Raw genomic sequence first — 17,571 nt, forward strand, 5'->3', positions numbered from 1 at the left:
GAAGGGAGGAGGAATCAGGGTGGGAATGCTGTCGACGTTGTAGAGAAGAATTTGCTCCTCGCTGTTGAGCCATCCTCTTGTATAAATACAGTATAACATGGCCTTTGCGGTGGTTTAAGGCGAAATCAAATTAGATAAAATTGCGGGCTCACAAAGTGTTGCAATATGACGACGCATTGTGAGTTTGGCTATTTTCGCTCTCTAAGTTCGGACAACAACGTAAATTATATGTAGTTTAAGTTGCACATGGCCGGAGTAGGGTGATGTAGATCAGTGGTTCTCAAAGTGGATTTCAGGGACTCTCTAGGTTCCTTTATGGGGGTCTAAATTGACCCTTACAAGTCTGTAACTGTCAAAGTTAGGGGGAACCTTCACATTTTTAAGTTTGAAGTTTGAGAAGTGAGAACCACTGATGCAGATGGATAACATGTTGAATCAAACCATAAGTGAGAGTCGCTTCTGTGCATCGCTGCCTTCATCGGGTCTTTTCATTCCTTTCCTCAGACAACCGAGTCTTAGATTCATGAACATGAAACCACCACCACCACTTCAGATTTGTCACGGTTCCTCTTGGAAGGTCGAAGCGAGGAAAATAGAGAAAGAGGAGGGTAGGGGAGAGGCAGATTATGTGAAGAATAAAGAGGGAGAGGAACAGGAGAGGTGGGGTACATGAGAAGAGGGGGGAGGGTTTGATCAATGTTGTGTTTCTTTGTTTAGGTTAGTGGGCCATAAATTCCAAGGAGAGGTAGAAGAGCAGTGGGGGAGGAGGGGAGGGGGAGGGTGGAGTAACTGTTAGGAGAGTGGTGGGGGGGGTGGGGGGGGGAGCGGAGTTATACTTTAGTGTGCTGGGAGAGCAGTGGCAGAGCGGAGGGAGAGGAGGGTGCGTGCTTGTTTGACTGAACCAACTGATTTCTCTCCGCTCCGCTAGACACGGTGGAGTCTGCTGCTTAGTATCAACACGGCAGGGGTTTGGTGTGCGTTGTTGCGAACATCAACATGAAAAGATTAAAGAGTCAAACGCAAAGCTGACCCGACACCAGGCCTCGACAATAATAAAGGCGTTAAGGCCTGGACAGATGAAAAAAAGACTCCCATGTTTGGAGTTTTTCTTTTTACCAGATCTGGAGATGTAGGTACAGGTATATGCAGCTCTGGGTTCTTATCATCGTTGTCGGGTGGAAACCTTGTATGTCCAAAACCTTTCGTTTTGTATTTATCATCTAAAAAATTAACTAAACTAGTGAAAACAGCCGATCTACAGGCACACAACGCCTCGCAATGCGAGGCGTTGTGTGCTTGTAGATCTGCTGTTTTCACTAGTTTTGTGCGACGGTCTTGTATGATGAAGCAGGGCTTTGCTTTACCAAAAAATTTACACATTTCAAACTTGGAGATACAAGGTCTCTGCCTGACAGTGACGTTATGTTTTCTTGACATTTTCAACAGAGACCACACCCCATTATTATGTCCTCCTCACAACTCAACAGAGCCTACTTGCATGTTTTAGCCAGAAGATTAGCTAAAGCTATGTAAACATCTAGAAAGTGGTTGTAGACAGGCTTGAGACACTCAAGCTGCCTTCACACACAAAGCCTGATTTAAACTTTGTTGCATGCCAGTGCCACACACCGAAAATATCAGATCTACAAGCTAAGCTACGAGCTTGTAGATCGGCTATAGTTTCACGTGTGCAATCAGGCTTAACCCTGAACTTATCTTAAGACATTATCCGGAGGCCGGGCCTTTTATGTGAGAACAGCAAATGCGGTCAACGGGAATCAGTGGGACCGGACATGCACTGGACGTCAGTAACACGAGAAGCAACGCTGGCAGAAAGAAAAAAGAAAGAAAACAGGTGGCCGGTGGACACGGGGCTTCGTGCATAGTAAATTCCATGACCCTTGTACCTATGGAACCCATTCACAAGCCATTTTTAGAATTCCCTAAATGCATGGTCACCAATCTGCAAAGACAGGTTCTTCATCTGTGAATAAAGGCTGTCTGGAAAGTCCGGATACACCAGAGACTGCAAATCTTAGTGCACTGCTTTTAGGCTTAGAATTATTGAATGCTTTAACCAGTGAAAAACAGCAGATATACAAGCTCACAGCGCGGCACCGAGTGCCGCGCTGCGAGCTTGTAGATCTGCTATTTTTGAAAAAAAGTTGTGAAAATGTGTGCAAATCTTTGAATATATGTATTTTTAAAGCGAACGTTTGTAACTCAAATTTTGCTTCTGGGGGTGGTCTCCCTGGAACTAAATATTTTGAGATGGGGGTCCGTGGACAAATACATATAATTTTGGGGGTCCTTCACATGAAAAGGTTTGAGAACCACTGACATAGTAGTCTCTCAAGAACAGACTAACTGAGCTCCAGTTAAGTGAAAAGGACCTTTTCTTTGACGATGGCTGGCCAGATTGCTGACATAGAAACATATGTATTTTCAAAAAGTCTTCAAAAGACACTTATAGAATCGGGTCTAAATTCAAATTTTCACGACTTTTCAAAAATAGCAGATCTACAAGTGCCACGCTGTGAGCTTGTATATCTGCTATTTTTCAGTAGTTAAAGCATAAAATAATGATACACAATCATGTGTACCCGTTCTGAATGGGTTAAATTGAAATAAACCCCCCCCCTCCCAATTTCATAAAATGGCTGTAATTTACTGGTTCCATTGAGCATATTTTAATTTATCATGAAAGACATTCCGATCCCAAGGCAAGAGTTTGTTTGTGATACTTGGATGGAACATGACAAATACTTCTTTTGATGTTACAAGTGTTTTCTATTTATTTTGATTCGCTCCAGTTAATTTAAATCACTGCTAAAATGACACATTATGGGGCACAGTAAATTATGATGCAAGTTGTTGAAATTCTTGATAAAAGTCATTAGAAATTGAAGTTATGTTAACTTGAAGTAGAAATATTCTTGTTAATGATGAAAAACTATACTCTAATTGTCATAAATTGCTCGTAATATTTCAGAAATCCATAGATTTTTCCTTTCAGATGTTTTGGTCTTTTCTGCCTTTATTGATAGTACACAGTAGAGAGAGAGAGAGACGGGTAGTGACACAAAGTTCATCGGGTTCTGGAATCTAACCGTGATTAGCTGTCAGGCTGCATTAGAGCCTTTATAATATGGTATTATGCACGTTAACCGTTAGGGCTAGGCCATCATTCTAACATTAAATATTCATAGTAGTGCTTAATTGTACAGCAGTCTCGAGGCGAATATGTTAAGCACATAATGTAGGATTTAACTTGAATATTTAGATGTGGAGACACACTGTTCATTGCTTGATTGAATACTTAAAGTATTCAGTATTGAATACTTAAAGCAGGGGTCTTCAACAGGGGGTCCGGGACTCCTAGGGGGTCCCGGACGAGCTCTCAACGCCTCGCGCTGCAAGGCGTTGAGAGCTTGTAGATCAGCTATTTTTGGCAAATAGGTTTGGTGTATAGGTAAAAAAGAGCAGACCAAGTACAGAGTGAAAGGTCAAGTTTACTAAGTATCGACAATTTATGATTATAAGTGGTTAAGTGTCAAACAAGTCAATGAATCCATCTATGAAATCGATGAGAATCTCCATCACACATTTATACAATATGTAGAGGGGGTCCCTGCTTCATCTCTCTCTCTCTCTGCTAAGGCGTCCTTGGCCTGAAAACGTTGAAGACCCCTGACTTAAAGTATTCAATCAATCTGTGCCGTTTACACCTTTGACTAATAAGTCTTTATTAGTCAAAGGTGTAAACAGCACGGAAGTACAGAAACACTTGGGCTAAAGGGATAAGACAAAAGGGTCCTGGGGACCTGTTTCCAAGCTTTCCAGTTCCATTGTGGTCCTATGGTTTCCATTGTGTGGTCCTATCAGGGGTGTGTACTGTGTAGGTACTTGTGTGGGTGTGGTGGCAGCCTTGCCGCCTGTCCACATTCATCTGCCATAGATGAGAAGAAAGACAGACAGGCCTTCGAACAGACAGATAACACCTTGTGTAACATCACTTAGAGGGTGGGAAAAAATAGCCGGAGAATATCTCTGACGAGATTAATTCTCTGTTCACACAGATAAGACACATTCATCTATCTGTCTGTATCGTCAGCAAAGATGTATGGTGGGGAATGAGATGATAATCTTAATGGACTACTGGTCATCTGTCTCTAAACCCTGATGTGCATGTGTGCGGCTGTGCGCACACGCGCGCACGCACACAGGGTGTTTATCTAGAAAGCTTGCTCTTTTCCTCTGCAACTGAAATCAGCTTAAAAAGGGGAGGAACGACAACCACGTCTCTGAAATTCTTAGTTATTTTACAACCCTTCCTCTACAAAATGAAAATGTGTAAAAGGGAAAATTATCTGCATAGAAAGAATCCTCAGGCCTGGGCCGCTTGCGCAGTGTAGCCTGGCTGATATAGCGTGTCGCGGGTTCGAGTCCCCATCTCTCTCCCCCATTTCCGGTCAGCCTACTGTCTATCTCAATCGATAAACAACAAAAAAGCCAAAAGATTAATCTTTAGAAAAATCCTCAATCCGCAACAAATGGGAATAAGCTCTAGAAAAGAAATCCCATCCTTGTTTTTGTGGTATCAGGTCTCGTTGGTACACAAGTGGGACTGTGGCCCTGTGGGGCTTTAATATGACACTAACAAATAGAGATCTGAAATGGAGAGTTAATCCAGTACAGATTCATTGCCAATGGGTGTGTGCGTGTGTGTGTGTGCGTTTCATGACAGATGTCTTCTTAACTGGACTAATGGAAATCACTTCAGCTGCAGTCCAAATAGCCCTACACACACGGGCGCGCGCACAGATGCCTTTTGGCTATGTTAACATGCCTAGTCTACCTGAAAGCTTAGACTCTAGCCTCATATACTACCTAGCCTCCCCCCAACACACACACACACAGCCAGGCTGTCAAACCTATTCAATATGCAGGGAAAATCCCCTACCTCAAGTAAAAAGGCACAGTGACCATTTTCTAGACAATGTATCTCTCCGTTTCAACAAACAAGTACGTAACTCTATCGTTATAGCTCTAGCAAAAGCTGTAGATCAGTTTGTCGCCCAGTGCTTACTAATACTATGGCGTAACACAATATATTCCAGTTAGGTAGTAGCTTCATCATAATCAAAAGTGGGGGAAAAAAGGAAAGTCCCTTCGTCGCTTTAGTAGAAAAGAAAACCTAATCGTATGGATCTCGGGATCCACACATTGGAATGGCATGGCCAATGTGGATCTCAGCCTGAGACGTCAGTCATCGATGACTAGTGGTGGGCAAAACCGTTCTCAGTGAACGACTCATTTTGTTCGCGTTCACGGCAATGATCCGTTCAAATGATTCATTCGCTGGTCAGTAGCGCTATTGTCCTGTGAAAAACATTATCGTTTTTATTACGTTGCACGTACAGCCCGCCCTCCCGTCCAGTGTGCCGGGGCTATTAGGAGGAGGGGACGAATGTGTTAAAAGAGTTTGGTTTTCTGCAATACCTCACTGTTCTCACAAGAGAAGAGAAGAGAAGAGAAGAGAAGAGAAGAGAAGAGAAGAGAAGAGAAGAGAAGAGAAGAGACTATCTCAAACACAAACAGTTTGTTGGAATGAACAAAGTTACAGAGTTCTTTTAATAAAGACCCATGGCTCAACTGAACAAACAACACCTGTAGACTTCAAACTGTCTTCCAGACAGTTGTCCCAGTACAGGCAAGGAGACGGACCCGGGCAGATGGAGACATGCACGGAGACGAATGTCTGACAGAAAACAACAAAATAGCCCTGGAGAGTGTCTGTCAACTAATTCAATGCTGAGCCAATGGTTCCCTAAAGCACCATGTAATTATAGATGCCCCAAGAAAGTTCAAAGAAGCAACAACAAGACTCCTTTACATCAAACAGTAGGCTTTACCGCAACAAAGAGTTTCATGGCATTAAAAAAAAACCTCTATAGTTTTATGACATGGTTCTGCTCTAACATCTACAACAGGGGTCTTCAACGTTTTCAGGCCATGGACCCCTTAGTTGAGAGAGAGATGAAACAGGGACCCCCACAACCTTTTCATAGATTCCATATAGTTTCATTGTTTGACAGCATCAGTATATTTTGGATTCATGTCAATTTGTGTTTTCAGATATTCAACTACTTGAACTGTCAATTATCAATAAAGTTCATCTTTCACTATGTACTTAGTCTGCTCTTTTTCCCCTCTACACCAAACCTCTTTGCCAAAAACAGCCGATCTACAAGCTCACAACGCCTCGCAGCGTGAGGCGTTGTGAGCTTGTAGATCTGCTATTTTTGGCTAAGGTTCTCAGAATAAGGACGCTAGGGTTCAAGTGGTTAATTAATATAAAAAAGGAGAAAAGGGTTTCTATGATTTGGAGGACCCCCTAGGCCTAGGGGCCCCGGACCCCCTGTTGAAGACCCCTGATTTACAGTGTTAAAATCACCATCATTACTGTGTTATGGCCTGATGGCTTGGAGATCACTACGCAAGTGGACGCTTGATGAAATCGCTACGAAAGCATGGGAGTGAATGAAGGAGGGATGGAGGGTTACAAATTAACTTGTTAGGCGAAAAACACAAACACAAATAAGGGGAAGGCTTCGGAACAGTGATGATCGTTATGACGCTGGTGATGATGACGATGATGATATATGCTAATGCTCAGCTCTTGGCTGGCCAATCACAACTCACCCTTCTCAGAGCGTCCCATGTGAGCTGGGTCCAATAGAAGCAACAGAGAATAACAACACAGCATTAGATTGGATAGCATACACAGACAGACACACACTCATACGCGCAGTAGGGCATTCACCAAAGTCACTATTCGACGTTGTTCACCGAAGTCGAATATTCGCTTATTTCTTTTTTTTTATTGTTTTTTCTTTAAAAAATATATAGTTTATAAAGCTTGGCGAGATAGGAAGTCATAAGAATGAGTTATAAATGCCCCTGGTCGATGAATTTGTTCATGCTCTATACCAGGGGTTCTCAAACTTTTTTAGGCCGTGATCCCCAAAATAAACATATTTGAACAGGGGACCCCCACCCCGACAAGCACTTGGAATTGTAGGTATTACATTTAATGTGACTCGGTTCCACAGATATGTACTGTGAAAATAGCAGATCTAAATGCTCACAACATGTAGATGTAGATCGGCTATTTTCACAATGTTCGCCTCTTGCTTACTTAATATTTGACAGTTTGGACAGTCCTGTCGAATATTCGAATACTTTGAGGTCGAATAATTCGAATACTAAAAATCACTATTCGTGAATGCCCTAACATACACACACACATACACAGTACTGTAAATACTAGCACACAATGAATAACACAACTATGCACACTCATGGCTGTGTTTGTTGTACAGCATGTGGATCAACACGTCTTTTCAGACACATTTCTGCCATTCCATTCTACAACAACAAGAAATATCTCAAACTTAGCTGTAGCAGGTAGGTGGATGAAAATATGCTAAACCATTTTGATTGCCCTGAGCTGTTGCAATGAAAATATCAAAACCACAATCCAATCACAGTTTCATCATTTGTACTGGGGGGAAATTTTATGAAAGTGAATTTTGTCCTTAACAGAAATATGTGACAAAATATTGCAACATATTACACTGGATGTATTTACAAATCTCATCAAATCGAAACAAGCACAAATGCCAGAAAATCAAGCTAAAGGTTTCACAAATCAGTTAAAAGAGCATCCACATTTTGCTCAATCACACAGAGACATAAATTACTAGATCTCTCTCTCACACACACACACACTGCACACACACACACACACACACACACACACACACACACACACACACACACACACACACACACACACACACACACACACACACACACACACACACACACACACACACACACACACACACACACACACACACACACACACACACACACACACACACACACACACACACCCCCCTCTATTAATTATGAGGACAATTTCGCCTACTATTTTTTCCCAAGACCCTCATCGCTGTGTGTCTAGCCTTAACCTTTACACTCAGCCATTTTGAACCACAACCCCTACCTTAAAATGAATACTTTCTCTAACGAGGTTTATTCATTGTGGTGATATTTGAGCCTCAGTAAAATGGCAAAGACATCATCTCTCTCTCTCTCTCTCACATGCACTCACAACAGCCAGTTTCTCCATTAGTATATCATTATCACCTCAATGTGACTGCCCTTTGAATTACACAGCTGGTACTGAGGCTACTCACAGCTGTGTGTGTTTCTGCGTATGACAGAAGACTGTGTGAGCCTGTGTATGTGCATGTGTTTGTGTCTGTGTAATGTAATTAATCAGTTGGAAGCGTTGATTACTTAATCAGCCATTAGAGGCCAGCGCATGTGTGTGTGTGTGTGTGTGTGTGTGTGTGTGTGTGTGTGTGTGTGTGTGTGTGTGTGTGTGTGTCCGTGTTTTAGAGCACAAAGAAGTGGCAGGTTTCAAGTTGTCTTGTTAGAGCAGCTGTGAAGCAGACAAGTTGCTGTCGGGTGGAAACCTTGTGTGTCCAAAATGGTTCCTTTTTTGTTATTTAATATTTTTAAAACATTTAAAAATAGTGAAAATAGCCGTCCTACAGTACAAACTCGCTTGTAGGTCAATACCTTTGTGTGGCACTCTACTGATGAAGTAGGGCATTCATTTTATGGAGAAAAAAAAAAGTCGAAATTTGGAGATATGAGTTTTCGGCATGACAGCGACGAGATGATACATACATAGCCCAATATGCTTATCAGAGGAGCGATGTGTACATACATAATCCAGCTCCATCTTCATTTATAATGGAAGATTACTCTTCCATTAGATTTTGGTGTTCTGCATCACCATTCCTGTTTCATCATCATTATCAACAGCATGCATGACCCAAAACAGAGGAATGTCCAGCAGGTTGACCTGCTAGAACAGTGAATTAAGGTGCATGTCCTATACTCACAAGGCCAGCTGTTCAAATGCAAAACAAGCATGGAAAAGCATGATCTTTGTCACATGTCTCTTTCTCCATTTCTTTCTAGCGTTGCTTTTACTCAAGCCAAGTAAGGACGGCAATGTCAGCTGGTCTGACACTCTCACCAAACAGGATATCTGGAAAACTACTGGCTGCATTGCCTTTCAAATTGCAAAAAGGACATGCATGCTCCCCAGAGGATGAACCCGACTGATTTTGGTGACCACGCGGCCTTTCCTCTAGCGCCTCCTTTAGGCCAGATTATCTGAAAATAATGGGTGGATTGACATGAAACTTGCTGAGCTTACTCGTGCTACCCAGAGGATGAATCCTAACCATTTGAGTGACTCCATTAACTGTCTAGCACCATCCTCATGCCAAAATGTTATGTTACTTTGCACACAAGTATCTTTCTTATAATCCAATAGTCAGATTGTAGGATGAAGGCTAATGATTTTGGTGACGACCCCATGGTGGCTTATCCTCTAGCACCACACCTAGGTTTTAATTTGTACCTTCTTTTTTCTTTCAGTATTTAATTAGATTTCACTTTAAAGCTTCATGCTTTTAGTTCAAACCACATTGGTCTAGTTGTGTGCAAAGAGCAGAACAACCTCTAGGGGCTGCTAGCAGTGCTTTTAGACCGTGTTCCGTTTCTTTCATGTCTCTCGCCGTTTCTCTCTTGTTCGCTCTATGTCTCGCTCTCTCTAAAAGAGGTAAATAAGTGGGCTGGAGGACAGAAGGTACATTTCAAACACAAGGAAACATACACAGTCTAATGAGGGATGAACTGATGAATGCTCTCGCCCAGATTAATAACATTAGACACACACACACACACACACACACACACACACACACACACACACACACACACACACACACACACACACACACACACACACACACACACACACACACACACACACACACACACACACACACACACACACACACACACACACACACACACACACACACGACTGCATGCACACACTAATAAGGCACCGGGCTGAGAAATGGAGACTTTCAAAGGAATATATTTCCTTTTACTGATATGTGTAAAACAGGTATACTGTATAAAGCAAGCCTTTGATTTGAATAAAGGACTAAATGGCAGAAAAACAATTTCCCTTCAAAGAAAATACATAAAATATCGACTAATGTCCATTCCTCAGTGATTCAAAATTACACTGATGATGATGATAGTACCCAAAAAATGTGTCTTGGAGAAGAAAAGATACTGCCTTAGATTTGGAACCTTTTTTGAGCAAATGGGGTACATTTTACATGAAGATGATGGAATGTAAATGATACCAAATCCTTAGACAATCATGATCGTCTGTCAATGGACTTATGAAAGACTTAAAAGCATCAGAGAGATTTGTGGGCAGAGATGAACAAGCAAATGGATTGATTGAGATAGAGGGAAGAACACACACACACACACACACACACACACACACACACACACACACACACAAAGAAAAAGACACGTGCAGTGACACAAATGCGTGTGCATGTAGTAGGCAGTACACACAGGGGTGTCGCACCAAATTCTGGGCCCTGGGTACAAGGATTCACTGCGGGCCCCCCATGAATGTTCTTCATAGCGGGAGGGGGTTTAACCCATTTAGACTGGGAACGCATTATTAGGCATTATTTTGTGCTTTAACAAAAAAAATAGCAGATATACAAGCTCACAGCGCTGCACCGAGTGCCGCGCCGCGAGCTTGTAGATCTGCTATTTTTGAAAAATCGTGAAAATGTGTGCAAGTCTTTGAATAGTTTTTGAAAAACCTATGTTTCTATGTCAGTGGTGCTCAAACCTTTTCATCTGTAGGACCCCCAAAATGACAGGTATTTGGCCACGGACCCCCCCATTTCAAAATGTCCCAGCCCCCCCCCCCCCCCCCCCCCAGAACCAACATTTGAGTTACAATAAATGTACAAAATACATATATTTAAAGATCTGCACACATTTTCACGTTTTTTCAAAAATAGCAGATCTACAAGCTCGCAGCACGCCGAGCACGGCACTCGGTGCCGCGCTGTGAGCTTGTATATCTGCTATTTTTCAATAGCTAAAGTATAAAATAATTAGGGCCCCTCCACCTTCTTGGGCCCTAGTAACTCAGTCCCGCTCTCCCCCCTTGTGACGCCCCTGAGTACACACACAAGCACACGCACACTCTCCCTCCCGCCTGCCAGTTTCGGTCCCTTGTGATGTGATAGGCCTGGTTGGTGGAGATGTGCGCACATCATCCACAAGCCAGCACTGCCCACCCCTTTTCATCAGCGAAAACAACATGACAAGATATTTAATTTAATGTAGCCAAGAAATATTTTTAATTAAACCAACTTAGTTTTAATGTTCAAATACTACTTTCTTTTTTTTTTCTTTACAATTATAATTACACCAACTGAGTTGTCATGTTCTATTGCAGCGGCTGGCTTCTAATTCGTCCTCCGGATCACTAATGGAAGACAATTATTTCACTTCATTAAGATTAAAGACGGCTAGAATCTGTGTCACTATACGCAATCATCACAGAGGAGAGAGGTTTACATGAAAAAAGAAGTCAAATTAACATAAACCCACTTATTGACTTTGTAAATGTAGAAAGTGAGGAAATGAACTGTGTTTGTGCGCGTGCACACACACACACACACACACACACACACACACACACACACACACACACACACACACACACACACACACACACACACAGACACACACTACATTGACATAAATGATTATGGGCCAAAGCGCTGCAAGAGAGAGACAAGAGGGAAAATAACACTTTGACTTGATGAGAGCGAGGAACAGATATGGGGGAATAGATTGACAGTTAATGACAAAATTAAGACAAACAGCATGAATGTGTTCCTATGATATGATGTGTGGTTTGAAATGATTTGTAACTGGGGTTCGTCATCCTCTGCTATGGTGGTTTAAATTGCACAAAACAGCCATGCAGGCAAACAATGCTCAATGGCTTAATGATGCTTTTTCCTCACCACTAGAATATCGTTTGTAGGCCTATCAATAATCGATTATGCCAGGTTAATAAACTTCTTAAGCCCTATATGTATGTTATACTTTGGATATGTAGATATAGATGTGAGCTTGCAGATCTGGTATATTTAATTTATTTTTTATTTTATTTTTTGGGGAAGAATCTCAAAATACCACATTAACACCAGGGTTAATGTGGTTAGGCTCTGATGAACAAGTAGGTAGGAGGATGTCAAATCGGTTATATCTGTATAGGCCTCTTCCACTATTTGTCCTTGTAGACCTACTATAGGTTACCTGTCCTCAAACTTGAAGAAATCATAATTTAATTCATAGTCTAAAGAGGAAGTTAAAAAAGATAATATCACATTAATTCTATATAATTAATATAAAGACACTGTGATCCCATATGGCAAAACAAACTAAAACGAGTAATTGTTATTCATAAACAGTTTAGGCCTATAATTAATCTAAGCACATCACTGGGTTTATATGATTGGACTTTCTGAATCACTGCCAATTTTTCCCCCCTTCCCTGTCAGCTAATGATGACCTGCCTCGCCGCACTAAAACACACCATCCCAGTATTTACTTGCAAATTAACAACCCTCTCAAATTCTCCCAGAGAGGGTTTCAAAGGAATTCCACGCATAGGCGACTCCCCAGAGAAGGACCAAATGGACAAACTGGGGCGGCGGGCGGGCAGGGCGGGGGAGGGGTATAAGGATATAGGCTAATAAAACTCAACACTAATAAACTGGTCATTAATGACCGGGTAATTAAACTGCAAGTCATTAAAACCACCACAGTTTTATGCCAATGAACGCAGGCAGGACCAAAAGTGTGTGGCATCGTTTCTAATGGAGCTTTTTTTCCCCTTTCTTATTCCCATCACGTACAGGAGGGGAGAATACTGTGTTTTCACGGGCTGGAGGAGCACAACCACTGTCTGTGTGTTGTCCATAAAGTCACATAATCTCACATTAGTTGCGTTTTTACAGCGATTTTGAGGTCAAGAAAGACAAGAGTCCCAATCTCAGACTGTCTCTGTCCGCCGGTCTTTCTCCTGTTCCCGTCTCTGCACCTTTCTTTTGCCTTATTTTCTCTCTCTGACTGAGATTGTTAGTTTAGTGAGTTCTGAGCAGAGCGACTCAATGAATGCGGAACTCAAACTGATCACCAGACATACAGAGTCCAGACAGGTAGCAAAATACACCAAACAGTGATGTTTTGCATGAATTTAAAAATCAACGAAATTCTATAAATTAGAACACAGATGCAGATGCGTCAATTGGGTATGGCAAAGTATGGCAGCTGCCAAACCTTGGCTACAGGGGGAAAAAAGTGAAATGTGCTTCTTAAAATAAATTCATCATGACTGTTGTTAAGGTATGGCGCGCGTGCAAGACACCAGTCATGTTGTTGCCATACCTTAGCTTTTGTTGAACTGACGCCACTGCACAGGTTTTAAGAAGTAGTGAAAATAGCTGATCTACAAGCTCAAAGTGAGCTTGTAGATCTGCTGTTTTCACTATAGTCTAATCTCTGTTTTGGGTCTCGAGCTAAAAAGTTTGGGAACCACTGGCATACATGCCCAGGTTAAACGGGGAAGAATCGCGTTTCTTTTTGGTCCAAATCAATTGGTTCGTGAATCGTTATACAGTCAAGTAGACGCAGCGCTCTTATCTATGCCACATCAAAGACAAAGTGACCAGAAAGTATCCAATATTGGGGGTGGGAAGGGAAGGGAAGGCTATTGACCTCCCGTCATTCTGGCAAAATACGACAAATTACAGTAGGTACAAAGTTACGTTTTAAAAAGGTTCGGGATTACAGGTGACTACAGTGCGTTTACAGCTGTGCGAAGTTCCCCACGAAACAGCCAGTTTCAGCTTAACATTTGCTCTATAAATGCTGAAAAGCTGACTGTAAAGATCCTTGTTGTTGGTGCGCTGGTTGATCCAACGGCAAATGAAACAACTTTAATTTAGTCCGCGGAGCTGCGCCGGAGGTCCGTTTCCATTCAGCTCAGCCAGGACTCTTTGCTGTGGCTGCATGTAAAGGTTTTATTAGGCTACAGTGCAACGAAACGCAATGTATGGTTCAAGTAACAGTTAACAGAAATACAGTTGTTTTGTGCACGCAGACAAGGTTGTAGCATTATAGCCTACTACGAACTAACTGTACGGAGCTTAAATTAGGCTTATAAGTGTTTTCCATGTCGACACGCCACGGTTAGGTGTGGGGAAAAAAACTAAACACGGACAGGCTATATTATTCACCGTTTAAATTGGCTTCGTAATAAATCACCTACACGAAGACACCGGTTAAGACTATTTGTATGTAACTATAGTATTCAAATGTAAAATATTTAGTCACTACAGCCTGAGGCGAGCAAACTGGATTCACAGTTAAGCACTCCAGTCCACATAGCCTTCCTAGGCTACTACCTTTGAATTCCAACCTAAAGTAGCCTACTTCTGTCCACTTCTCACAAACACACACCTAGAAAGAAACCTCTGCCTAAACCAGAATGTTTCCACACAGCCTTGAAAACACTTAAATTCGTTCCGCCTTTTAAACTATTTAAAAGGTTAAACTTTTCCTCCAGCGCACCTGAGCTCCGTGTCGGTGAAAGCGCTTTCAACTTTGTGCTCGACAGTCGACACAGTGTAACCTTACACACAGGCTACAACCGTTCGCGTAACAAAGTATCAATTTCGCTATTTTCTCCATTCTTTCGCTCCATTCTCTCCGTGTGGAAGAAGACACACAGTTTGTCTCTTACCTGTCGGTATTTGTCCGGCGACTCTTCCTCCATTCGGCGAAAGAACAAACGCCGCCAGTCCCAGAAACAACAGTAACAACGTATCCATGTTTGTTTGAAGTCGTGTCGGCGTCCGCGTTCTTTTAAAAAACCCCAATAGTTTTCCCCACAAAGTTGTGTTGTGTTTTTCTCCCCCACTCCTGTGGGCTCCACTCCACCTCCTCTCTCTCTTTCTTTCTTTCTTTTCCCCCTCTCCTTTCTTCTTGTGTTCTAGTGATTTATTCCTGTGGTTGTTGTGGTGGTGAGTTGAGGAGCCCCATTCTTTCTCTGCTGGTTTGTGTGTCTCTGCTCCGGCAGGTCTGTGTCTGTCTGTGGGGCGGACGGCACTTTGTTCCACGGGGACTCAGTACTCACACCACACACAGACGAGAGTGGAGCTCAGCGCAGGCAGCACCGAGCAGCGCAGCGAGCGAGTGAAAGTCCGTGACGTCACATGGTGGCAGGGACCCGATTCAAAAAAGTGTGAGAGAGGGGGGCGGGGGGTGAGACAGAGAGAGAGAGAGAGAGAGAGAGAGAGAGAGAGAGAGTGAGTGAGAGAGACAGGCAGTGCAAGAATCGAGGGTCAGTGAGAAAGACAGGCCAGGGCAACTTGGTGTGTGTGTGTGTGTGTGTGTGTGTGTGTGTGTGTGTGTGTGTGTGTGTGTGTGTGTGTGTGTGTGTGTGTGTGTGTGTGTGTGTGTGTGAGAGAGAGAGAGAGACACACACAGAGAGACAGGGTGCGTGTGGTCAGAGTGAGACAGTGGTGAGAGTGAGACAGGCAGAGTGAGACAGTGGTGAGAGTGAGACAGGCAGAGTGAGACAGTGGTGAGAGTGAGACAGGAGAGTGAGACAGTGGTGAGAGTGAGACAGGCAGAGTGAGACAGTGGTGAGAGTGAGACAGTGGTGAGAGTGAGACAGGCAGAGTGAGACAGTGGTGAGAGTGAGACAGTGGTGAGAGTGAGACAGGCAGAGTGAGACAGTGGTGAGAGTGAGACAGGCAGAGTGAGACAGTGGTGAGAGTGAGACAGGCAGAGTGAGACAGTGGTGAGAGTGAGACAGTGGTGAGAGTGAGACAGGAGAGTGAGACAGGCAGTGAGCGAGAGCTGAGAAAGAGACTAGGAGACAGACAGACAGACAGACAGACAGACAGACAGACAGACAGACAGACAGACAGACAGACATGGTTGAGACAGCCAGGACAATAGTGGAGGGTGCCTATTTTTATTTTATTTTTATTTTTTTATATTGGAGATGATGTACTTGATTAATCGTGAAAAAAGAGAGAGGAGACCTATAGGTGTAGAGGGGAAAAAGAGCAGACTTAGTACAGAGTGAAAGGTCAAGTTTATTAAGTATTGACGGTTCAAGTGGATAAATATCTGAAAACACTGATTGACATGAATCCAAAATACACTGATGATTGTGCTGTCAAACAAACAATGAAACTATATGGAATCTATGAAAAGGTTGTTGGGGTCCCTGCTTCATCTCTCTCTCAACTAAGGGGTCCTTGGCCTGAAAACGTTGAAGACCTGCTGTAGCCGGTACCAGGAATCAAACATGGGACCTTAATTCTGTTCCCCAGGCGTCATGCAGCAGCTGGCCACACCCTAAACGAGAGAACATAATTATTAATCTGGACCTGCTCAATAAATTCCACTGTGAGCTAATATGGCCAAACTTTTTAACAAGTTTCAATTTATAGTTGTGATATTAGTCTCAGAACAGAGGATGCTAGATTCTACATTCTAGGCCATTACTCCTGGCCATTACTTTTGCAATCTGTTTCCAGTTCATTATCTGTAGCTACAGAGTATTTTTGTGGGATATACAGAGCTAACGAGCATAGCAACTAGTCTGTGTGATCTCTTTATATGAAAAATACAAAAATAAATCCTTCTGTTTGCTAACAGCACAGCAGTGACGAGCAAACATGACAGGCGCGTGGAACATTTCAAATAGGTGCTTTGATTTGCTTAGCAGATGATCTAAAAATATGTGGTTTGGATGAAAATCTGCATGCGGGGAAAAGAGTGCATCCTGCCAGCTATATTTGCCTTGTCAGCACACCGTCTGTCTGTGTTTATCTCTGGAGCTTAACGTTGACGTTACATCACAGATAAGGCAAACAAACTTTTCTTTGTACTTTCTGGCCACGAAGAAAGGAGTACATGTTGACACATTTTTTTGGTTCATTCTGAGTTATTAATTACAGTTTGCAGGGTGTATTGTCATTCTCACATCAAGGTTTTGCTGTTGGATTTTTGGAGAAACATCATTTGGATCAATTGGATGTCAGGTTTCCACATGGGAACAGAGTGGCTCCAAATCCTCCAATGTGGAACTCGCCTCGGAACTTCATGCGGCCAACGTGTGATGTCAGTCGCTGTCCAAGAAAAACACTGTACTTTCTACTGAGAAAAAGTTGAAAGCACGTCGTTTTGGATGAACGACTCGGTCATTCACTGAATTATAAATCAGCCGGCTTTAGTCTGCCCTCAAAGGGAGCTGGACCATATTGCTGAAAATTTGAGAGGTAATGGGGGCTCAAGCAAAAAAAAAAAAAAAAAAAAAAAGAGAAACACAAGGGTGTTTGGGGGCACATGTGTGCCTAAAATTAATTTCGGGGAAGGACACAATATCCTTGTTTAAGTAGGATACTGATTTTTTTTTTTGATAGATAATTTGTACTGAAGATGACGGACAATGGGATGCAACACACAGATAAACTAACAAAGACATCGAAT

General features: G+C 42.6%; 1 protein-coding gene across 1 annotated transcript in view; it reads right to left on the reverse strand.

Moving 5' to 3' along the window:
* ptprk (protein tyrosine phosphatase receptor type K) overlaps window positions 1-15,078 on the reverse strand; it is a 182,390-nt gene extending 167,312 nt beyond the window's left edge. Inside the window, exon 1 of the mRNA XM_080745394.1 lies at window positions 14,807-15,078. Within this exon, the coding sequence (XP_080601520.1) occupies window positions 14,807-14,894 (88 nt within the window). The 5' untranslated portion in view covers window positions 14,895-15,078. The remainder of the gene's footprint in view (window positions 1-14,806) is intronic.
* Between the last annotated feature and the right edge of the window lie 2,493 nt (window positions 15,079-17,571).

The sequence above is a fragment of the Nannobrachium achirus genome (genome assembly GCF_963921795.1).
Source record: "Nannobrachium achirus genome assembly, chromosome: 16".
Classification (NCBI taxonomy): Eukaryota; Metazoa; Chordata; class Actinopteri; order Myctophiformes; family Myctophidae; genus Nannobrachium; species Nannobrachium achirus.